Genomic DNA, 25,000 nt, shown 5'->3' on the forward strand with positions numbered 1-25,000 from the left:
ACTGACCTCTAGTGTATGTGTGTCACGGGTTACTTACCAAACTTATGTGTTTGGCTTATTTATTATTTTCCCTTTTGCTGAAGTTACCATTGCGTTTTTGACTTTTTCATTAGTGCACCTTACAAAATGTTGATTCATTAACATGTACACATAGTTGCAAAATAGTTCAAAATGCAGTTTTGGTAGCAATAATAAGAGTGAGGATGTGTTTTTGTGTGTGTGTGTGGAACTGGAAGGTTATTTTGCCGCCTGCCGTGTGATAAGGAGTTCTATGCAGACGTGTTTTTGGAAATGTAATTGTAGGTCATCCAGAATTGGAGTCCTCAGGAAACCTGATCATGACATACGGTATCTCACGGGACAGTGAGGAGAGGGATTCTCTCGTCCATCTGATGCCTCCACTCCTCCCCTTCCCACTTGGTTGTCATCAGGCCTGTGCTCTGCTCTGAGAGCAGGCAGTTTGCACGACAAGGCCTCTTGTTTTTCACCCCAAACACCTTTTCTTCCCACTTCGTACAAAACTTTCTTTGCACTTCGTACAAAACAAAAACACAGCAGGCACGCTGCAGGAAAGGAAAAAAGCTTTTTTCGGAGTTTGGTGGGATGGTGTGTGTGTGTGTGTGTGTGTGTATGTAAAGGGTGGTGGAGGTGGGATTCTTCTCACATGATTTGATCTTTTGAAAGGAGAGTGTTTGTGTTTTGTTTTGCAGTCTGCGGCTTCCTTGGACAGGGCTGTTTTTAATTCCCCATGTGGCTCTCTGACGCGGCCCTTTGCAGCTGCAGGGCCCAGCAGGGCATCGCTTGGACCCGCCAGAGACCTGTGGGGAATTGTGTGTGTGTGTGTGTGTGTGTGTGTGTGTGTGTGTGTGTGTGTGTGTGTGTTTAAAGAGGCTTGAAGTTGTTGTCTGGACAGGGCCCTTGTGTGTGTGTGTGTGTGTGTGTGTGTGTGTGTGTGTGTGTGTGTGTGTGAGGCTTGAAGTGTGTGCGAGTCTGCACAGGGTCCTTGTTGGCTTGTTTGTTCAGCATGACCCAGGTTTACAGGCCGAGCCGGCTGAGGTTACTGGCCCCTCTGAGGCTGTAACAACACAGAAGGCCCTGCCAAAAGGTCCCTGGGCAGGTGAGCACGGGTCACCACAGAGCACAGCATGCCTTCGAGGCCACGGCCAGTGACCCATGTGTCACACAGGTTCACCTCATGTCTGTTTCCCCCAACGGTCAGGCCTGCCACAGACACGCCGTAGGACAACCCAAAGGTGACCTCTCCGACAGAGCCATTGATTCTTTCTAGTTGCATACTAGCTCCACACATGGTCCTCACAAACTGACCAGATTACAAGGCAGTGTAATTCTCTCTCTCTCTCTCTCTCTCTCTCTCTCTCTCTGTCTCTCTGTGGAATGAATTGTCCGCTGACATATTAATTAGTGATAACATTTTTAAAGCTAAATGACGGCCAGTTGGAGAGGGTGATTTATTGCAGCAGCTTTGGGCTGTATTGAGTTATTGAGTGACCACCTTCTGCTGTAGTAGGGGGTGGTAATGAGGCCATTTCGCTCTTTCATAGAGGGCCAATACAGCTCAGTGCTGGAGCTTTTGTTCCATTCATTTTGTATGAACTCTAAAGATGTAATGAGAAAGGGGATTCCCAGTGTACAGTGTGCACTTAAAAAAATGGCGTGACCCCATAAAAAACACAAAGTCACGCTTGCACAAATTATGGCTTTTATTGTTTAAGTGTCCCCATAATATACTATTTTTTTCTCTGCTAGCGTTTATGTGCCAGGGCTTGTTGGAGAATACTTTCTTTTGTCAGCCCATATGCAGTGGAGGTTATTTTATAGCCTTGTGAAATGCCTGTTAAAAACACCCGATATATAAGTCTCTATGTAGCAGGTCCACTGCTCTTCCCTCTGCCTGTTGGATGGGGCGGTGGGTATAGGGGCGGTGTGTGTGTGTGTGTGTGTGTGTGTGTGTGTGTGTGTGTGTGTGTGTGTGTGTGGGGTAGGGGGGTCACGGCCGGTCAGAGCCACAGGGCTAGGGGGGGCTTTAAACCAACTGGACGAAAGGGGAAGTGTAACCTGACAAGCGGCAGAGTGTCATCAATTACAGGCCAGTTCATAAGCCTCTGGAGGCGTTTAGTTCACCATTGTTCACATCTCCCCTTGCGCTTTCTACTTTCATTCACAACCCCTGATTGTAACTGATGGCTGTAGAGGCTGTGTGTTGGCCTTCTTTTTCCTTGTGAAGACAGTGGCCTCATTAATGATGATTTACTGAGGTGCCTCGGCCAGAGTGATTCTTGTAATTGAAGTATGCCATTAAGATGTACGTCTGTACCTCAAAAGCCGCCCCTCCTATGGAATGAATCATCGCCTCATCAGCGTGCTGCATATTAGCTGTAAGCCTCTTAAATCGGAGTTAATTGTGCAGCCGCAGGATATTGCCTTATTTGTGTGTGCCTTGTGCAAGCCGAAACAGGTCAGGAAGATAAGGGGCTGCGGTGATCCTGTACGTTTACTCGATGTGAGTCCCTTATATGTCTGAAGTATGTAAACTTCACCGTCGGGTGTGTGTGTGTGTGTGTGTGTGTGTGTGTGTGTGTGTGTGTGTGTGTGTGTTTGCGTGTATGTGTGTGTGTGTATGTGTGTGTGTGTGTGTGTGTGTGTGTGTTTGTGCGTGTGTGTGTGTGTGTGTGTGTGTGTATGTGTGTGTGCGTGTGTGCTAAGGCTCACCCCTGCATGTTTCAGCTGGGAGTGAGAGGCACCCTCTGGTGTCACCGCGGTCCCCCCGTGCGAAGACGAGCCGGAGCTCAGCTGCGTGACTCGACCCTCCGCAGCACGAGGCACGGCAAGAGCAAGTGTTTATCAGTCCCACCGCCGCACTGACGCATACAGAGCTCACTGTTTACACTTGGACTGGTGCTAAATTAATGGAAGCCTGCGCGGCTGTCTACTCAAGCCGCCTCATAAGGGGTCCGGGGGAGTGAGCGGAGACGGCGTGGGGCTGCGCTCTTAATCCGCACCGTTTCGCCTTGTCAGACGCTGCTCGGCGGGGCCCGTCATAAAAGTCACATCTGGTTCTGGGCGATTATGGATCTCGCGCCTCCCGTGTGTTTGCACATTCCTCAGAAACTTTTATTTGATATGCGGGCAATAGATGTTTAGAATTGGGTTTGGCTCGGCAGGGGAGGGGGAGTCGGGCAGGAGCTGGGCGGCGGCGGCGGAAGCAGGATACGGAGATTTGTTATGATGTGCAGCATATGTTCGCTAATTACAAGAGCCGTGCAAAAGCCCTTCTGATGGGTAAATACAGAAGGCCGTACCGAATCGAGCTTCAGCCTCTAATTTATTTTACAACTTTCCCCACCCTCCCCCCACATGTTGGGTTTGGAGCTCATAGGCTGTTAATGCTTAAGCTATTTTTTTGGGGGGATGGCAATGTTCATTTTGCTTTATGGATTTCTGATAATAAGCATTCTGCCTTGAACAATAGACAGAGACAGCATTGTCTCGACGTGCAGATGTAGACAAACACGCATTCCAAATAAGATACTTCTGTTCACTCTTGGCTCTTCATGACAGGACTCATGAGTAGGAGTGTAGGAGTAATGCAGGCAGTCAGACGGCACCTTAAGCCTTGCAGAGAAAACTCCTTGAAATGTACACCAAAATAATCCACCCTTTGCTGTGTAATTACTCCCAAAATTCTCAGCTCTTCCCATTCAGACAGATTTTCTCTCTGTCGACACACTGATGTAATTATTAGCTACAAAGGGAAATGCCGTCATTGTCTTGTCCAGGCCTGGACTAAGAGCTCTTTTGACATAATAAAAGCAGCGTGGGAAGGTGTCACTATGTGGTGTGTACGTTTTTTTTTATTTATTTTTTACTGGCCCTTATTGAGGGTTTTCGCAGACATGAAAGAAAAAATGCAGAGGACAAGGTTTGTGGGGTCTGTTTCTACAAACACACCACACACTCTCAGGTCAAAAGCACGCTGACATCTTCATTCACTGTTAATCAAGGACACAGAGGAGGAGGAGGGTCCTGTCTGTTATCAGGCGAGGAACATGAATGACCCAGCTTTCCGGTTCTAAGCCTTGTCTCTTAGAACGTCTGCCAGAACACAAGAAATCTTCAGGCCACCCAAGGGTTTCTTTTGGCTGATCGCCTCTAACACAAAATTAGCAGAACAGCAATGGCTGAAAATCTCATCTTGTTCACGTTTCTACTTCACCTGTCAATATCACTGCCTCAAATGAAAACTTGACCTTGATTAGTCTTGATTCTTCAGGCAATCTTAACTCTGACAAATGTCTTGCCTGAGATATAATGCCTGGCACCTGATATCTTGGGACCAGGGAGGATATCCCTAACTTCAGAAGGAAGAGGGGGAGAGGGGGAGAGGGGTGGTGTGGGGGTGGGGGACTCTCCCAGCTCAGGAGATGGGATGCAGAGACAGGATACGCCTGGATGTGATGGGAGTAAAAACAAATATGTGCTTTTTATTTATTTTCTCCATTAACTTATCACCGCCGGATGAGCGAAGATATTTCTGCGGGATTTGGGGAGCTGTTGTGTCTGTGTTATCACTGTAGAACAGGCTGTCCTCAGGAGAGGACACAGGATGTCCTTCAACATCACCTCTTTAAGGGAGGAGCACAAGACTCTGTAGTACAACTTAATTAGCTTTTGGGCCTCAGAAGTTGATGTGCTTCAAGAATCACCAAGGATCTCCAACATTTTGTTGGAGTGTAATAGACATGTGGCCTCTTATGATCTGGGCATTACCTAGCAATTTCTTTGATTTTGCCATTGTCATTGACTAATAAGAATGGTCAAAAATGCCTGCATATGAGAGGGAGAGCAGATTTCATTTTCTTTCTTTCTAAAACTCCTTTATTTCAGCTGAGTAAAGCAGTCGCAAAACATCTCATCGACGTAATTTCAAATAACAATGTCAGGTAGAGCCCTCCCTTCGTGCACTACAGCGCATTTGATTTCAAGCGGTGCACGACACAGTCGGCACTTGTGCGAGGCACCACTATCAGCCCTAGTTAATATCATTTCCAAAGGTATGTCTGGCTGTCCCCATGACCCCAGGCTGAGGGGGAGGCGTCCCCTTTGCTCTGCCCGAGGGGTGTGGTGGGGTCAGGCGTCCCGAGCGTGGGCTCCTGAATCAATCTGTTGCATTCCTTTATGCTCCATCTGCTGACTGCTCAGGGGTAGAGGGCTGAGGGGGACCGGAGGGACTCCTCCCCCCCATGTACATGCAGGAGGCTGCATTGCTTTACCTCATGTGAGCAGTATATGTACAGATGTCATTATATATAGATACACTGTTTATGATACTTGATGATGATTTGGTAGGCTACAGGTCAATATAAATGTTGATTCTCATTCACTTTTGAATTAATACCTTGTCAATTCCTATTAGTGTGTTGGGAGTATTTGTTTTTAAAGAAATATCGGTTGATGTGTCTTTGTCCACGTGTTTGTTTTGGGTTAGATGTTTCCCTGCTCTGACTGCCGGGGCTGCGGAGTGTTTATTTGATTCTATTTTCAAACAAAGGAATGTTTCTAATGAAACACAGACAACATGTTTTATGGCTGTCTGCATGTGGTCCTTTTAGTAAGTGTATAAAAGAACCAATAACCACTCCAGCATGTGTTCATTCACCACCATCTGCAATGTTCTGCAATCCATCTGTGACACTTCGCACGACAAGACCATTTTTGTGGAAGACAATCCCTGGTTTAGGATTGAGTGACCCTCACTCTACAAGCTGCCCTGGCATTCATTCAAGATCAAACATTGCAATCTCTCTCCCCCTCTTTTCTCTTTTTTTTTGACAAAGCCAGCACATTTAGCCCACAACACAACTATATCCCTTTCATGGTGATCACCCCGGCTCAGCTTCCATTAGTGCATACACAGAGGGTCGTGGGTTGTCAGCGGGCCCCCCCATAAGCCTGTCCGTACCAGTCTCAACAAGCACACTGGATTTCTCAGTGACGGCCCCGCTCTGCTTAACTGAAGGCAGGAGACGGGTTTGGTGGAAAAGTGATTGTGAGGTGCAGCCTGGAGACCAAGATTTATGTCGACCGAAGTAAGGTGGGGGTGGGGTGGGGGGGGTGGGGGGGGGGAGGGGCGGTTTGGGGGCCAGAGAAAGTGCGCACAGAAAGTGGGTGAATAACTGAGGAATTCTTTTACATCCTCATTCCTTCGTCCCCCCCGACACGATATGTTTAGTTACAGGGATGATTTGCTTGCACTGGAGGGAACATGTTTTCTTCTCAGGAATGTTTGGCATTCTTATTCAATTAAGTTTCTGTGATGATGTCAAACGTTTTTATGCCATTCCCTGATTTTCAGTGCAAATGGGGGGAGTTCAGACATTGTTGCATTACTTGGATTACGTATCAAGTGTGTTTGATGTGACCACCAAGTGTTCTAGCAGTTGGAGTCGTTTAGAGTTCTCTGAGTGGACCGGTTGAGTGAGAACTTAGATGAAAACTTTTAAGAGGGAGCACTAACGCAGGCTCGCAGTTCTAAAAAGCCCTATTTGTCATGCTGTCCGTAATCCCCACTGTGTTTAACTTTTTTTTTTTATCTTCTCCCTTGTGAGCACGTGGGCAATTTATTTTCCGCAAATCATGTTTCAATCACAGAGGCCATGCAGAAACAAAGCTAAAAGATTCATCAGAGGCTGTTTTTTTAACTTTTTCTGCTTTATCTAAAAGCTTTTAAAAAAAACCCGTTGCAAACAAAAGCAACCTTGCTAACCAATCTTTTTCTTTTTTTCTGTAAGATTATCTATCAGCAGAGACACTCTTTCAGTGCCCTGACAAAAGAGGAGGAGGAGCTGAGAGAGGAAAGGTCTTGAGGATAGGCCAATAAGGACTGAGCCCCCCACCCTCTCTCAGTCCCACTCTCAATGGCACTCCTCCTCTCAACTTTTTTTTTCTCTTTTTCACTCTCTCTCTCTCTCTCTCTCTCTGGGCTGCTTCGGGTGCAGTGTGTGGTGTCTAGCACACTTCTTTGGCATTGTGAGACAGAGAGTGTGTGTGTGTGTGTGTGCGCGCGCGCGAGAGAGAGAGAGTCCCGTCTGTGGATCAGAGGCTGGGGCATGTCACAGTGATCAGCACCAGAGCTGGGCCAAAGCTGCTGAATGAGCGCTAAGTGAGCGAAGCAGGATGTCTAAACTCGGGATGTGTCTGGGCCTCCCCCTGCTCGTGTGCCTGTTGTGCGTGGGGCACTCGGAGGGCTGGCTTTGGTGGGATGCCGGGAAGCAGGACAAATCGACAGTGACACCGGCCAACGCAAGGCCTCCGCCACCGCCAGGAACTAGGCCAGAGACCCAGAGGAGAAAAGGTACAAGTGCAGGCGGCAGCGCCGGCCAGCTTGTGGATGCTTTTGGGAAGAGAGAGGAGCCGGGTAGTGTCCCGGGGGCGTCTTTGCCAGGTTTAGGATCAGGAGCCGGCCCCGATGGGTCAGTGGAGAAGCAGAATCGGCCCAGAGAGTCCAGAGATGGATCTGGGTCTTGGTCTGGGGTAGGATCTGGATCTGGATCTGGAGCTGAATCAGCATCTGCAGTTGAATCTTTGGGCTCATATTCTGCCTATGGATCTGGGTTTGGGGTGTCTATAGGGGAAAGCCAGCAGAGCCCCCGGGTAACACTCACACATTTGACTAGCTCAGCTGATGTAAATGCATATGTGTATACTGAGGGACCTACTCTGAAATCAGACTTAACCCATACAGATCTTTTACAGAGTGTTACTGAGAGCCATTCTAGATCAGCAAAGGAATATGCAAGTGTACTAACTAATTTTCCACCTCCAACTGATGATGATCAGACTATAGAGAACTTTAATGTTCCTGCAGGTGGTCTAAGCAGAAGTAGTCTTACTGGCATATATAGCACTACTCCTAGTTGGCATGTTACCAATGATAACCCGACGCAGTATTCCAATGAATACTCTGTCCCAGTGATTGATGTACTAACCAGAGGGAGCGGGAACGCTCTCGCTCCCCCCCCTAGCACGCTTCCCACCGGGGCAGCCCCGCGTTGCCTGCCGCTCCAGTCCGATCTGCCTTTTTGCGCCAGACGCAAAGGGGCCCTGGAGGCGGAGCGCCACTTCTCCCTGCCCAATTTCCTCAATCACACCAGCGTGGAGGAGGTCCGCGCCACGCTGTCCGAGTGGGCGTGGCTGCTGCGCTCGCGCTGTCACCACGCCGTGGAGTGGTTTTTCTGCCTGCTGCTGGTGCCCAGCTGCGGCGGTGGCGGCCGTGGCGGCCGTGGTGGCGGTGGTGGTGGGGGGGGAGGAGGAGGGGGAGGCAGTGGGCGCGGCGGCCGGCGGCCGGGAGCGCGTCCCCCTCCTCCTCCCCGCCCCCAGCTGCCCTGCCGCAGCTTCTGCGAGGTCCTGGTGGACAGCTGCTGGACGGTCCTGCCCGAGGGTCGGCTCCCCGTGGAGTGTCACCTTCTGCCCGAGAACAGTGGTGATGATGGGGGTGATGATGATGGTGGTGATGAAGGTTTTCGGTGCTTGTCAGTTAGTAACCAGAAAGGTAACGGCAGGTTAGAATGCATCTCCTTTGATCCGAGATGCATTCTTTTAACCAGCACCACCTGTGTCCTGTGTGTTGTTTTGTTTTATGTGTGTGTTTGTGTGTGTGTGTCATCCACCTGTTGTGAACTGTGTTGTTTGGCCAAGTGTGCTGTGTGGTCCTGGACAACTGCATAAGCCAGAGTTTAAGGGGGTGCTCCGCAGTGAAGGCGGGTGGGGGTGGTGGTGGTGTGTGTGTGTGTTTGTGGGGGGGGGGGGGGGGGGGGGGGGGGGGCGGGGGAATGTAGCCAGTATGTGTTTCCTTGTCTGAGCACATTCACCGCACCTGCTTGAACTGGCCCCAGGAACATACAGAAGCCGTGCATGGCACTGCACAGAACCGAGCTCAGCTGCATGGCCTGCTTTGCATGTCAGTGTAAATGCCTCTTGCATGTGACTGATAATGCCTCGCTCCTCAAGTGTTGCGCATACATTCCTCATAACTCAAATCAATTCACACCAGTGAAATCTGCTCACTTTCCATACCGAAGCTGTAAAAAGGTAACTCATTCCATGATAACAGTATTTGAGGTAGCTTGCACCAATTGCTCACTGAAATTGCAGAGTGCTGAAGTAATCAGGGTTTGAGGCTTCTGTGTCTGATGAGATTAGACAAGTCAGTTTATGTAAAGGTCATGCTTTGATTGCAGGTCATATGTTTTGCAATTAAAATACCCTACAGTAGACACATTCTCTTGAAAACAAGTATTTCACAACTGTCTGAGTGTCAAAAGTTATCAAGTGCAGACAAAGTAGGTTGAACACCTGGAGATGTGAAATTTTAGCAGAGAACATGATATTAGATCAATTCTTAGATAACTATCTCCTGTCTTTTATCAATGTCAATATGCTTGGGGTGAAATGCCTTCTTCTACCTTCATGGAAATCATTGGTATTCTACTCTGCAAATGCCAAACCCCTGTGAGCATGCTGTGGTCTAAGGAGTGTAATGATGCAAGTTGCCTAATTGGTCGTGGCATGTAGCATGTAATGTGAGACAGATTTGTTTCTCAACCTATCTGATTTATTCTTGTGTTGGAAGAATGTCTTGCAGTGTGCTAGAGATTTGAAATGAGAATTATCTCAGGAGAGAGATAAAGGGTATTTTATGCCTCCCATATTTAGGCGGGTGGGTGTGATGCTTCTGTCAGACTCTGTCTGTCACAGAATATGTTTTTAAGGTGCTTTGCATTATCTTGTTGCCTTAAGTGTCTCTAGTAGACACAATGTCATTGCAGTGTACCTGAATAGATAAGTTCTTCTGCCTTGCAGACAACTCTACTTTTGACTGAATTATGCTTTTGGGCTGAAGGCCAATGTTTTATTATACTTTCTTCAAGAGTCATGAAATGGCAAGTGTGTCTGACCCTGAGGTCAGCATGAAGACATAGGCAGTCTGGCAGTCTGTTGGAGCATTTCTGTTTTTCTAACAGCTCATACTTAAAGAGATTGTCAGACTAGACATTGCCTTGGGTAACACCATCTGGAAACACTTCAGCCAAATCAGCTCGCAGTGATACAACATCCTGACTCGGTGATATGGATTAATGGTTGACATTCAAGCCTTAAAGCTCAGGGTAAATTCTCTATACAAGCATTTTGTTGAAGCACAAAGGAGTTGTATCGGGTTACCGTACTCCTTGTGCACCAGAGACATTGTAGACTCTGACTTTTGTTCTCAATTTGAACTCCTCCGGTATGTATGTGCCAGCTCCTGGAGTGATGCAGTGTGTGGCCCCTGGGAGCACATTTTTAGCGCTGTGAAAAGGCTAATGATGTTAACTTTGCAAGTTAACGTTTATGGATTTTCTCCACAGGCTTTCTTTGGGCTTGGTTGATAGTTAAAAACCTGCGATAATATTTTACAAGTGCCCTGGGACCAGAATCAATTGACTTCATTGTTAATTAACTTTTCTTCTCCGAGCTTAACAGCCCATTCAGATACCACATTCTCCCTCCACCCCACCCTCCCTCCACCTTCTCTTTCTTTTGCACCTATACAGTATACAGTATACCTCACACTCAGAATGTCAATCACTCCCTGCTGTCTGCTTCAACAGTGGCCCTGTGTAGGTGGGTGGGAGAGAGAGAGGGAGAGAGAGGGAGAGAGGGAGATAGAGATGTGTAGTAGGCCTATCAGGTCCCTTAGGGGCTTTCCTGTCAAGCTCTAGAGATGAGTCTGTATGGAGGGATCTGTCATCGCTGGCCCTTGTATGTCTGAGGTGGAGAGGGTGGGGCTCCATAGGAGGCGGATGTAACACCAGCTCCTCGGTGTGTGCATCACAAAGGGGTCACGCACACACTGTCAGGGCTCTGATATCAGGCAGAGGGTTGTCCATGCATGTGTGTGAGTGAGGGTGTGTGGGTGGATTGGGTGGATTTGGGAGAGAGAGAGAGAGAGAGAGAGAGAGAGAGAGAGAGAGAGAGAGAGAGAGTAAGGAGAGAGAGGAGAAAAAATAGCTGCCCTGCCTGTGGGAAGATCATACTGATTGAGCTTGTGGATGAGTTGGGCTGGGGATGGGGGTGGGGGGGTCAGTGGCCCTTGGCGTGTTCTTTTTGCAACAAGGGCGCTTCTGATTGGCACCAGACTTCAGACAGGATGTAGGACCCTCTGTGCCCAGGGTCAGAGGAAAAGCCCACAGTGTTACAACATCATGGCAAAGATGCCTGGCCTTTATTATACATGAAAAGCACTGTGCTCTTGGAGTCTGCGAGGCAAAGGAGAATGAATCCCTTTGTATCTGTCTTATTTAAATGCTATGCCCTGTGTTTGGATGTGGCACTGTCTGATATTTAGTGGTGGCCATGGCATTTGGAAATATTTGTGGATGTCACTTGGCAGCGCCTCGTTATGGCAGGAGGCCTCAGTGCTTTTTGTGTTGGCGGATTGCCCGACGGGACCTGCCAGAGAAAATGCTGCAGAACTGCTTAGAGGGCTCCAATTAAGGGGAAAATGCTGTGTCCACACGCACGGTCGCCAGATAGGCTCTCCATAGCCCTTGTGGGTCTCTTAAATAGCCAGATTTCTCATCCATGTGAAGAGCAAGCAGTGGGGTGCTTTCACAGAGAACATGGTTGTGTGGTCTCTCTTTTTCTTCTTTGAGTCTCAGCGTCCAATCAGACATCTGGATCTGGATTTAGAACGCCGCCGTGGTTGTCACTGAAGCATTGCATGGAATAGACGCCTTTAATCACATATATCTCAGATCTTTTGCTTCAGGTTATTCGACGATTATACCCAATTAAGCAAAGAAAACCGATACATTTGGTTATGTTTTTGGCCCCTTAATCCCTGCACGTATTAAAGTTCAGGCAGGGATTATGGGAAAGCTGTGTGAAGCTCCACTCAAGTCTACCTACATGTACTGTAGGTGTTCAGTGAGAAAGTGTTCTGTGTCTTTTTGTTTAGATGAATATAGTTTTTTTTTAATATCTGTAAACAAATGATAAAGTATGAAACATTTTCTCATGGCAATGTTGTTGGCAAAGTCCATGGGGGATTTTAAAATGATTAGTTCCTTAGGCAACAAACAACAACAACAACAAAATCTTTGTTTCTCTAAAATCTCTGTACAATAAATATATTTGGTTACATACTGTAGCATTACAAATGGTAAACTTAATTTGGTAAGCAAATGAATTTGTAATTCCTGTGGAAATTAGGGCAATGTAAAATCTGGCTAAGCACAAGCCCACTGCATACCGCACAGGAGTAAAAGTGTTCCACACCAGTCAGCAGCACACAGTGAAGTCTTGTTCATAACCCAAATGAAATTTGCTTGTGAAATGTGAACAACAGGGCCAACCCGGGCAGCACGACACAACCTCTGAATCACTCAACTGACGCAGCCTGCTCCTTGCTTAATCCACTTTGGCCTGCTTGTGTTTGGTGGTTTGTGTGGGCAAGCAAAGCCTGTTGCCGGCCCATGTGGGCAGCTCCACGGTCCCGCAGCTGAACCTTGCCCTGGCTGCGAGGCAGGCCTTTAACCGTCAGCCGGGGATGGTTGGTTTCAGCGGTGAAAAGGATGGTGGGTGCCGTCAGGAGAGCCCTGAGCCCCTGGGGAGGTGTTTTGATTGGTGGCTGGACTTAGCCCCGGGGGCCCTTCAGTTCTCCATGGTAATTTAGAACCTCCAGATGTTCCGCATTTTCTCATGGAGAGTGTCAGGAGCAGCACTGCCTGGAGACGAGATGGGGAGACGGGAGGGGCGGGAGTATTCAGCTTGAAATCCCCAACTGTCATTTGCCTCTCTCTCTCTCTCTCTCTCCCTCTCTCTCTCTCTCTCTCTCTCTCTCTCTCTCTCTCTCTCTCTCTCCCTCTCTCTCTCTCTCTCTCTCTCTCTCTCTCTCTCCCACTTAACTCCTCAGAAGCCTGGGAGCATTTCTAGGTGGGTGGGGGTGAAAGGCTGACGGCAGGGTTGAGAGAGGGGTGAGGAGCGGGGTGTTTGGAGTATACATGGAGATGAGTCTTGTCAAATCCTCGCAGCTTTATCAACCATACCCTCCCTATCTTCACGTGTGTGTGTGTGTGTGAGTGTTTATGTTTAATCTCTCCCTCTCACTCCTGGTGACTGGTGATGGGAAGCAGGGGCCGCTTGGCTGTTGTGTTTTAGCATGGGGAACGGGATGAAGTCAGATAGAACTAACAGGAGCCATAAAGTCCAACAGGCCCATTCAGGGGCCTGCACTCTCCCTCTGTCCCCCCTCACTCTTCTGAGTCATTTAGCTGTCAGTGATTAAGAACAAGGGAGACAGCCTCATGCTTGAATAGACGCTGGCATTTAAGAGCTAATGTTTAACCTCGGAGACATCTGTATTGATTAAATGGATCAGCCTGTGTTGCCCTTCACCTCGTCTTGGTCTTCAGTGCAGAACACTGACATCTATATTCCAGTGAAAGGTTTTAAAAAGGTTTTGCCTGGTTCGAAGACGTTGTGTTATAGTTGCGACATATTTGGTAGTTAAGCAGGGTAAATGCTACAGTTGTCAGTGTTATCAGTGCTTTGTGGGAATCTACTGTACTTGTCTGTGTTCCCTGGAAGAAATACAAACCATATAATTTGGCTTTGTTCCACTTAGAAACAATGACAAGCACATCACATTTGGAATTGATGTAGCGCAATGCCGCCTCAAACCAGACTCCAGACATGTCGTTTTTCATGTCGTTTTGGATCAGAGTCCTGTATTATCTTGTAGACATGCGTAGCAGTGTTCTCGTCCCACCCCGGGCCTTGTGCCATGCGCACCCATGTGGATGAGCGGCCTGATGATGGTTTGTGTGGAAGTGATGGGAAGAGGGGCAAAAAAACACAGAGAGAGAGAGACAACGGAGGGAGAGAGAGAGAGAGACAACGGAGAGGTGGAGGGAGAGAGAGAGAGACAACGGAGAGGTGGAGGGAGAGAGAGAGAGAGAGAGACAACGGAGAGGTGGAGGGAGAGAGAGAAAGAGACAATGGAGGGAGAGAGAGAGAGACAACGGAGAGGTGGAGGGAGAGAGAGAGAGAGAGAGACAACGGAGGGAGAGAGGGAGAGAGAGAGAGAGAGACAACGGAGGGAGAGAGAGAGAGACAACGGAGAGGTGGAGGGAGAGAGAGAGAGAGACAACGGAGGGAGAGAGGGAGAGAGAGAGAGAGAGTGCACATCTGGACAGCATAGTAATTAGGCTGTGCTCTAAATGAGGGCTTGTGTTGGAATGCAGAGGCAGGAACGCATGCAGTGGCGGCCCAGTTTGGGATGATGATACCAGGGGCAGAGACATGTGCAGGAGGCTGGCAAAGGAAGCCCCGTGGAAATAAAGACAAATTAGATCTCCACATCAGACGACGAGGATGCTGGAGGGAAAAAACCAAGAAGAAGCAGTGGCAGCAGTGAAGGCTGGCCTGTCAGATGCACACACACACACACACACACACACACACACACACACACACACACACACACACACACACACACACACTGTGAAGTCGCACACTGTTTTTGAAGATAACCCCCACATTCCTGCGCTCTTCTTTAATTTGGCCAGGAATCCAGCACCTTCAGCTGTTCATTGTACCCTGCTTTATACACACACTATCCTAGTGAAGTGAAGCTAGTGTAAGTGTTGTTTTCTTTTGAGGAAAGACAATAGAATAAGTTGCCTTGAATGAAACATTTAGAATAGGGTAGAGTTTAGGGTAGTATGAGGCCAAAAGCTGTGTTTGTGTGTGTGTGTGCGTGTGCATGTGCGAGTTTGTGTGTGTGTGCGTGTGTGAGTTTGTGTGTGTGTCTGTGTGTGCGTGTGCGAGTTTGTGTGTATGTGTGTGTGTGTGTGCGCGTGCGAGTGTGTGTGTGCGTGTGTGAGTTTGTGTGTGTGTCTGTGTGTGCGTGTGTGCGTGTGCGAGTTTGTGTGTATGTGTGTGTGTGTGTGCGCGTGCGTGTGTGTGTGTGCGTGTGTGCGTGTGTGTGTGTGTGTTCATATGTATGTGAAATGTCAGGTGGGGGGCGGGTGTCAATCCATGAGCACACACCCAGAGGCCCTGAGAGAGTTAGCTTGACTCTGTTTGGATAAACATCTGGATTATTTTGCAATCACAATTTACTGCGCGCTGTCAGAAATGTTTTCAGTCAAGGACATCAGATTCCCAAAAGTGATATTTTCAGGTCTCACTCTCTCTTTCTTTCCTTCTCTCTCTCTCTTTTTCTCTCTCTCTCTCGCTCTCTCTCTCACACACACACACACACACACACACACACACAGCAAAAAAGAGAGACAAAAATCCCCTCTCCACAAGTGTTTGGTGCTTGGCGGACAACAGTATATTGACCACAGCACTAGGTGCTGAAATACTTGACCTTTCTCTACCCACACACACAAACACAAAACCATCTGGGGAACAGGAGATTCCCCCCCCCCCCCCCCCCCCCCCCCCCCCAGGTTCTCAGAGTTTCCGTCAATGGAGTTGTGCCGTTTCCTCCCGCTCTGGCTAATTTAGTCCCCGGCTTGATCCAGGCCTTGTTAAGACCCAAGACTTCATCCTGTCGGGGAAGTGCCTGCGGGACGGTGCGTGTTTGTGTGGCTCTCTGAAACGTTTGTTTTGTTTTGGTGGAGGAGGCTACGAGGCCACTGGTATGGCAGCTTTGTGTGGCTGAGGACCTCATATGTTTTGACTTGCAACAAAAGGCACCATCTGCAGTTCCTAATGATGTAGTGCCCTCAGCTTATTGAAGGCCTTTGAATCCCTGTTTTGATAAATAAGGCTTTATGCCACCTGGTATGGATTTCAAGCTATCAGTTTCAAGCATGAGCTGTCGTTTGATGCCATTTGTAATGCTCAGAGTTAATTGAAGCAAGCTGTGTTTTGTTTGTAGTAAATTGTAGCGGCAGTATGTTGGAATGTTTTTCATCCCTGATTTCATTCATTCATTCATTCATTCATTCATTCATTCATTCATAACTGACTTCATTAGGAAACATTGATAATAAAAGATAGCTTAACTCGAAAGATGAACTTTCTATTAATACATGTAAAATCTCTCTCTGTCTCTGTGCCTTGCATAGTGGAAATTGAAGGTTTGTGTGGGTGCAGTGGACACTCAGCTCATTGTCCTCCCTGTTATTTCGGAACCTTCTTTAATGATGCGCCTGCCCTCCATCACTGTCGCCATGGGAGATAGCTGTGGGAGCGGAGATATTCCGCTGCCCCTGTTCCGTGCTGCTGACATGACAGCACAGAGGGGTGGGGGGTGGAGTGTGTGTGTGTGTGTGTGGGGGGGGGGGGGGGGCTTTGATAGGAGGGATGGCACATTTACCACGTCCAAGTTGGTTATCTGGCGACAAGCTTGGATGCCTTTTTAATCTGGTGGGATCCTGTGGTGAGTGATGGCGGCCCGAGTGTGAAGGCGAGGAGTCCATCTGACCTGTGGGCCTGAGAGCGCAGTGGTCAGGGTGGTGGTGCCTGCTCAGGATAGACCAGGGGCAGCCGTGGCCTACTGGTTAGCGCTTCGGACTTGTTACCAGAGGGTTGCCGGTTCGAACCCCGACCAGTAGGCATGGCTGAAGTGCCCTTGAGCAAGGCACCTAAGCCCTCACTGCTCCTCGAGCGCTGCTATTGTTGCAGGCAGCTCACTGCGCTGGGATTAGTGTGTGCTTCACCTCACTGTGTGCTGAGTGTGTTTCACTAATTCACGGATTTGGGATAAATGCAGAGACCAAATTTCCCTCACGGGATCAAAAGAGTATATATACTTATACTTATACTTATACCAACAGCTCCCGCTGGGATAGCTCTGTGTTTTCCACTGCATCTGAGCTCGGTTGCCTTAGAGCAGCTGAGGAAGGATTGTTGTCACCATGGCAGATTGTGAAACAGTCACTTGTGAAAGAAAACCAACCAAATAAATAAAGAAGTTGATATAAATAAATAATTCAACCATATCTGTTTATTCACGTTTTGATATTTTGTACAATGCCATTTAGCATCATGTCAACAGAGCACTCCAAAAGACAGTTTGGGTTGGCGTGTATTAACTGAAAGCTTTTGGTTTTCTACTTATACTGTGTCAGATTGAAAGATTTGTTCTGCCAAGACCGGGGTATGTTTCTGTCCTCTACCTTTTTAGGACATCATTGTTGATGTTCTGTTTAAAGGTCAAAGAAAGAGCAAGATTTCCACCCCTTTCCCAAGGCAATATAGAGATATATTGGGAGAAAATAGTAATAATAACAGTAAGAGGCTCATGCTTGAACAGGAACGACAATCCTCCCATTCTTTTGTGTGAGTTTATTGGAGCCAGAGGGTTTGTTTTATTTGTTCCAAGTCCATAGGCATATTGCCATCTAATTCTGGTTTGGTTTGAAGCTATACTTTGGTGTGGGATTACTCTCTGCATAAAAAGACAGCCGTTTATTTCAAAGTCAGGCCATGTTCCAAGTTTTTTCCTGATGTAGTTTTTAGAAGTTTTTGTATTTTTTTTCGATGTCACAAACAACAAACCGACAGTACTACAGCAGTGGCGTCTCTCCTTATCACCATGTGAAACTCACGTGTGTCAAAGTGTGTATTCAACTAATTCAGTGCTTCTAACATATCCCCAACATATCCCACCTTCCATCCAAGTTACCCCATGTCCCTAAGCTCCTCTTGTCTTTTCAGTTCTGTATGTTTTTGGCTTATTTAGTTGTCGGTGTGATATGCCCATGTACTGACCCTCTGCCCTGTCCTGTCCACAGAGGAGAGCGGACTGTCTCTACTGCAGCTTATTGGGAACCCTCCTCCATCCGACATCGAGCTGGCGTACAGCCCCGACAACACCGTCGGCTACGTGTTCGGCCCCAGCTCCAACACGGGCCAGCTGGCCCACGCGCACCTGCCCAACCCCTTCTACCGCGACTTCTCGCTCATGTTCCACCTGAAGCCCACCACGTCACGCGGCGGTGTGGTCTTCGCCGTCACCGACGCCACGCAGCAGATCATGTACGTGGGCGTGAAGCTGTCGGCCGTGCAGGGGGGCCGCCAGCGGATCATCCTCTACTACACGGAGCCCGACTCCACCAGCTCGTACGAGGCGGCCAGCTTCACCGTGCCCTCCATGCAGGACCGCTGGACGCGCTTTGCCCTGAGCGTCAACCAGGACAGGGTGCTGCTCTTCTTCAACTGCGACACGGACCAGCAGGTCGTGAACTTTGAGCGCTCGCCCGACGACATGGACATGGAGAACGGCGCGGGCATCTTCGTTGGGCAGGCCGGAGGGGCCGACCCAGATAAGTTCCTGGTATGTACCGTGCCTCCCGTCTCCCCAGCTAACGCCAACATCAGCCATTTGATATTCCTGAGAAAATACTTTCAGTGCTGTCACGGCAAGGCAAGAAGCGAGGATGGAAATTAGACAGCAGCAGTGGGTTTTGAAAAATACACACACACACACACAAACACACACACACACACACACACACACACACACACACATGCACGCACGCATGCACACACCAGGCTGCGTTCTTGAACATTCAGCTCAGGCAGGCACATGAAACAGAAACCAGAGAAGAGGGCAAGTCTTGCATGACTTGATCGGTCAAATTGGCCTGCTTTGAATCAAAATATACAGTGGAGGGGAGGCCATAAAGGGAAATACATCCAGCCTACATCCTGCGCTCGTTCTCCAGTGCTGGAGTTAATTGCACTGGCGAGCCGTGGGGGGGCCATTATCTCCCGTTAGCTCTGGCCCCATAGAGCCAGCAGCCGACCCTTTGACCTCCACTCTGATCGGATGGAGGTGGGCAGACAGCTACACTCTGACCTGACAGAGGTAATCAGACGGGGCCAAAAAAAGACTGGAGTGAGTGAAATGAGAGAGACAGAGAGAGAGAGAGAGAGAGAGAGCGAGAGAGAGAGAGAGAGAGAGAGAGAGAGAGAGAGAGAGAGAGAGAGAGAGAGAGAGAGAGAGAGAGAGAGAGAGAGAGAAATTATGCTGCTGATTATTATATTAGTGGCGGAAACAACTGCTGGTAAGCATCTGCCAAATGACATGAACACCCACGTTATCTTATCTGACACACATACACACTTACTCACAGACAGTGAAACACACACGCACACACATACACACACACACGCACACATGCATAGAGAGAGAGAGTGAGTCAGAGAGAGAGAGTGAAAGAGAGAAGATAAAGAACAAAAGAGGGACAGAGACTGAAATAGCAGAGGGAAGGACAAAGAGACAAACAGAGTCAGGGAGTGTAACAGATAAGAGTTTCATTTAGACTCAGAGCTAAGTCTGACTTCTCGCCGTTATTGCCTCAGTTCCTTGCTTGTGTAAAGCATTTGGGGCTGATTCAAGAATAACACAGTAAATGCCATAGGCAGCCCACCGTGGCCCTCTGAATGGTCCTCGGAGCGCTGCCTGTCCTTCCCAGTCAAGAGCAGCTGTAAGAAAATTTAGTAGAACAATTTAATTTAAACAGCCGTTTTAGCACTTACTTGTTTGATCTGAAATGAACGGTTGAAGTAAATGCTTTGGGGTGTAGCCTGCCTAGTGAAATTGTATTGTTTACAGGGTTGCAGGGTTTTATTTGTCAGAGCTTTGTTCAAAAGTGAAATATTACATTTAAAAAACAAATACAGTGGGGTGATTAGTACATTAAGTCCAAGGCCTGTAATCTTACATTCAGGCTCATTTGAATAGGGAGTTGAATGGCAGCAGATTTAATAGTAGCCTATCCACTAGTTACAATTAGTATCAGGCCAGTGGTAGTGGATGGAGAAGATGGAGGCGCTGGGTCTGAAAACCTGCAGACAGACAGACTGTCTGCTCCCTGTCCTCTCTGGGATGTGTGGCTCTCTCCCACAGTCATCCTGTGAGCTTCAGTGTGCCTCCCATGCATTTTCTCCTCAAAGCCATAGTGATGCTCTTTGGCCAACAAGAATGCCCCCAGCCCTGCCCCAAAGAGGATGGCCTGACAAAAGACCTGCCAGAAAGCAGATTGACTGGGGGCAGTGTAGCATGGTATGCTTTGAATTTTATGGTGCTCTTTCAAGCTCTGCTCTAGACACTATGAGAAGAGTATAACTCCATTCCATAGTGGAGGTTTTCATTGTGATTATTAAGAGAGGACTACCCTGTCTTATCGTGGCCATCAGATAAGTATTAGCTCACGCAGATCCTTCCTTTGAATTCTGATTTTGAAGGGCTAAGTTCCATAGCCTTTCTGTCTGTGACGCATAAAGGGACACAAAAGCTCTTTTAAACCATCATAAAGTTTCCCCCTCTGCTCTTTGAGGGGGTTCACACTTTTTGACTCAGACAAAAGTGCATTGAGGCCGTGGGTTGCTGCGAGGGAGGTGTCCTTAGACACCGGTGTGAAGCAACCTCCCGATAATGCCTATTCCAAATGGCCTTGGACGGATGCACCTCCACTGGAACCAACTGCCAGAAGTGCATGTGTTCTGCCTAACATATGGGAATGTGACTGTATTACTCCCCCTCCCCCTCCCCCCCCCCTCCCCCCTCCCCCCTCCCCCCTAATGTAAGTGTGAATGTTATCACTGTTGGGCCAGTAATTAGACAAACATCTTCAAAGGGGAAATCCCACTGCATCGGCGGCGCGCAGCTTCCAAACACGCCTTTGAAGTGCCCGACATCTGAGGGAAATTATTATCTCGTTATCAGTTTTCTATGGCAGCCGAGGCCTCGCAAGGACGACACTGAGCACATTCAGAAATGAGCAGCAGCAAACAACGCTGCCGAAGCATGCTATGATCTACATGACGTCATGCCTGGAAATGCAGATATGAAACATCCTTTGAAACGTGTCTCTCTCTCCCTCCCTCTGCCTCTCTCTCCCCCCCTCTCTCCCCCTCCCTCTCCCTCTCTATTTTTCTCTCTCTCTGTTTGTTTCAGGGTGTGATTGCCGAGCTGAGGGTCGTTGGAGATCCCCAGGCTGCAGAATTGCATTGTGATGAAGATGGAGATGACTCAGATGCAGTGAGTAGGCTACCTCTCTCTGACTACTGTTGCCTCTTCCAAATATCAGAATATTAACAGGCGTGAACGGTCAACTGTGCCACAGACATGCTGTTACATGCCACAAAATAATCATTAACAACATGATTTCTTAATAAATGAGACATGCATTTCAAACTAATGGAAAATTGTGTGGGTTTAAAAGCAACAGCAAAGGTACTAAATAATCCCCATTTCTCAGCACTAAATAAACTACATTTCCCAGCACTAAATGTACTACATTTCACAGATGGATGGGTTTACATTCTATCCATACTGCTTGGATTTTATCCTGTATTAAACCTTTTCAGTTAGCAGTGCAACAAGAAATATTATGACATGTAGCTTGGAAGGATTTAATTAAGCTCCACATATTTTTAGCACCACGTTTTGACCTGAAGTTATAAAGGCCAAGCATTCTGTCAGGGAGCTGATGAATAGTGCACCCTATGGCTACCGAGTGGTATATGGAATGACATACCTCCCTGGAAAGAATGCTCTGCCTCTAGATAGGTCATCGGTAGGGTAAACCATATTGTCAGTCAATAAGATCTATGCTTCCAGCACAGCCTCCAGCAGAGGTGGATAATGCCAGGATGAATGGCTTCTCATTGTAAATATCTCATTATGGAATACGACACTGACTGAAAAATGCTCCTTTTCCCTCCTACCCTTGTCCATCTCTGCAGGCCTCGGGCGATTACGGAAGTGGCCAGGGAGAGACGAGCTCCACAGTCTCGGTAATGCCTTTCATATGGACTTTCTTTGACATGGACTTTACAAACACACACACTTTCTGTCAAGCAGAAAGGTCACGTGAGTTCTTGCGACGAGATATATACAATGTGCGATGGGGGCACCTAATCATCTCACCTCGCAGGCCCGCAGCACCTGCGGCCAGAGAGGCTTCACGGCAGCAAAATTACCCCGCTTGCTTCTCTCTCTGTCTCGATAGCTAGCTAGCTCACGGGCCCGCGCCTTGTCTGTGCACGTCGGCGACCCAATTACAGAGGAGGGGAAACCAGGTGGCTCCTGCAGCGTCCGTTTGCATGGGAAGCCTCTGCCACGAGGTCCTGTTTTGTTATTCTGTCTGTTTTCTCAATAACTAGTGAGGCTCAGGATTTGGGGGGGTGGGGGTCGGGGGGATAAGGTAAGTGTGTAGGTGTGTGGGTGGGTGTGTGTGTGTGTGGTGTGGGGGGGGGGGGGGGCTCTTTGGTCACTAATTTTTTCCTGGCGTGCTTGAAGTAGTGTGGGTCTATCAGAGTCTCATTCCAACCTGCTTTGAAGCATCTTGTTTTTTTTTTTTTACTATGTGAGAGTTTTCGCTTCCTCTGACAAGCCTTTATTAGCACTGTACGACTGAAGCTTTTAAAGGTGTTCAACAGCTGCTCCTGTACATTCAGAAGAGGCTGTTGATTTCAGTTTTTTTTCCACCTTCGCTTAGTGATGGATTCTGCCGTTTAACAAGACCAGGCAAGAGGAGGTGCGAGCACAAAATATTGCCAAACTCACTTCATGTGAGACATGTGAGATTTTTTCCATTGTCTGAGGCGGAAATCTATATAAGATTGATGTGATGGACCGTGCCCCTGGGATATTTTCCTAACGCCTTTCACAGTGAATGAAAGCTTTAGCGCAGCTTTGAGGCTAATTTTTTTCTTATAGGTGAAAACATGCCCCAGAGGTGAAAAAGGTCATTTAAACTGGCATGTGTAAAGCATGACAAGAGTGATGGGCAAGAAGGCGTCTGTAATTTAATATTGTGTAATTTGTCGTTAAAAAATCAAGACTGCGGCGGCTCGTGATGGTGGAGTAAACATGTAAACATGCCTAACTTCATTACGCTGCCTTAGAGTACGCAGAGATGTGAGACTGTGCACCGTCTCAGTGCTGCGAGTGTTCTGGGTTTGTTTTTGTTTGTGGGCCAGTTACATCAGCATGGGTGGCAGGGAGCATGTGAGTGCGGTTGCCATCATCATCATCATCATCATCATTATCATCTTCATCACGTATGCCCCCTGCTGTGATACATTGTGAGTTTTGGAAAGTCTGTTCTATAAAACCTCATCACCTTAACAGAACAATTCCAACCACTGTGCCAAGTTCCCCTGGTGCTGGTCTCCAAGTTAAACAATAACTGAAGAGTGGGCTGACGCCTCTGAAAGTTGGTTGATTTTCCACAGTGAAGGATTCCTCTTGTCTGTCGTCTCCTATCATGTTTCCCTATATCTCCCAACCGGGCACTTCATAGAGCAGTGCCTGGCGTGTCATGTGTGGAGAATGAGTGGAGGATGGGCTATTAGTGCTACCCCCGGAGCTGGGGGCTGGAGGAGGATGCTCCATCATGGCAAATATTCCCTCATTCAACTCCCAGTGTAGTAGTAAGACGTGATGGCAGATCCTTGGCAACCAACTCCTGTCCTCCCCCCGCCTCCAGCCCTGATACCTGCACAAACACACACACACACACACACACACACACACACACACACACACACACACACACACACTCACACACACACACACATCGGGAAGGAGCACTACCTGCACACTTGCACTCACACACATACACACAAACACACACATGAACACTTTCTCTCGCTCTCTCTCTCTGTCTCTCTCGCTGTCTCTCTCTCTCTCTCACACACACATACACACACACACAGACAGACACTCACACACACTCACACACACACACACACACACACACACACACACACACACACACACACACACACACACACACACTCAACACTCCACTTTCCATATGCCAGCCACATCAGTCAGAGCTTCATTCTCTCTAAGCACAAGCAAAGCCTTCTAAAGCACACACACTGACATTCCTCTTCTGGAGCGATGGCTCTCCCTGGACCACATCACTGGCTGTCAGCATCATCAGGCAGGAGGCGGTCGAATTAGCCGCCCGAAGGGGAGCGGACGGATCCCGCTATCATCTCCAGCCCCCCCCTGCTCGGAACCGGGAGACCGAGCGGGCGCCCGGCGTCCACTCCTGCCCGGCGCCGGGTCAGCTGCCCCTACCTGTGGATTCTCTAATCCGCTCAGAACCCAACGGGTCACGTTGCGCAAAAATGTGGCTAATTGCACACTAGGCTCGCCCATACTGTAGCTCCCCTACTGCTAGGTAGTCCGTTGCTAAGAATGGCCGACCTTTGGCGCCAGGCTCGAGGCAGACTCGAAACAGTTCAGTGGCCCCCACAGGGAGTACTGTAGTTTGTGTGTTTTGTTGTGGTTTATGCTGATCATGGCGATCTGTTTGCCAGAAGCAGAGGCACTACAGTACAAGGGAACGCTAACGCATGGAGTCAGTGTGTGTGCGTGTGTGTATGTGTGTGTGTGTGTGTGTGTGTGTGTATGTCTTAAAAATGTCCTTCACCATCCCCCTGCTTCTCCACAGACTACACCTCCTTCCCTGCGGCCGATCCAGCCACCTCCAGTGACATCACCAAAGGGCGATTCTGGCGACTCTGTCCACAGACAGACCGGTGAGTCATCGACACGTCACACGCACACACATGCCTCCCATCACACCATCATCATGAGACTTGCTCGCCAGGGAGCTGTCCGACACACTCTGCCCACTCCACTCGGCCCACTCTTTAGATGATAACCAGTGTTGCTTTAGCTCTAAGGAGTGTTACTTTGCCGTGCTGTTTTGTGTGTGCCAGGATTTATGTGATATGAGTCAGTGGTGCACGCAGAGGCAGAGGCACCCGCCATGAGCATGTGGCTTCATCCCTGTGCCAAGTCACGTGTGTGTGTGTGTGTGTGTGTGTGTGTGTGTGTGTGTGTGTGTGTGTGTGTGTGTGTGTGTGTGTGTGTGTGTGTGTGTGTGTGTGTGTGTGTGTAGGTGTGTGTGTGTGTGTGTGTGCGCGCGCGCGCATACGTCCGTGTTTT

The 25,000-nt window shown here is 48.4% G+C and overlaps 1 protein-coding gene across 3 annotated transcripts in view; it reads left to right on the forward strand.

Annotated features, from left to right (window-relative positions):
- col18a1a (collagen type XVIII alpha 1 chain a) overlaps positions 1-25,000 on the forward strand; it is a 77,444-nt gene that overhangs the window by 31,244 nt on the left and 21,200 nt on the right. For 2 of the 3 annotated variants that reach the window (XM_042084463.1, XM_042084464.1), the window contains exons 1-5: positions 6,992-7,372; positions 17,814-18,355; positions 20,984-21,067; positions 21,775-21,825; positions 24,501-24,588. In XM_042084463.1, the coding sequence (XP_041940397.1) occupies positions 7,195-7,372; positions 17,814-18,355; positions 20,984-21,067; positions 21,775-21,825; positions 24,501-24,588 (943 nt within the window). In that variant the 5' untranslated portion in view covers positions 6,992-7,194. Of the gene's footprint in view, positions 1-6,991; positions 7,373-17,813; positions 18,356-20,983; positions 21,068-21,774; positions 21,826-24,500; positions 24,589-25,000 lie in introns of those variants that run through there. The other variant, XM_042084466.1, reaches the window with a different exon arrangement.

This window comes from Alosa sapidissima, chromosome 2, assembly GCF_018492685.1.
Source record: "Alosa sapidissima isolate fAloSap1 chromosome 2, fAloSap1.pri, whole genome shotgun sequence".
Taxonomy (NCBI): domain Eukaryota; kingdom Metazoa; phylum Chordata; class Actinopteri; order Clupeiformes; family Clupeidae; genus Alosa; species Alosa sapidissima.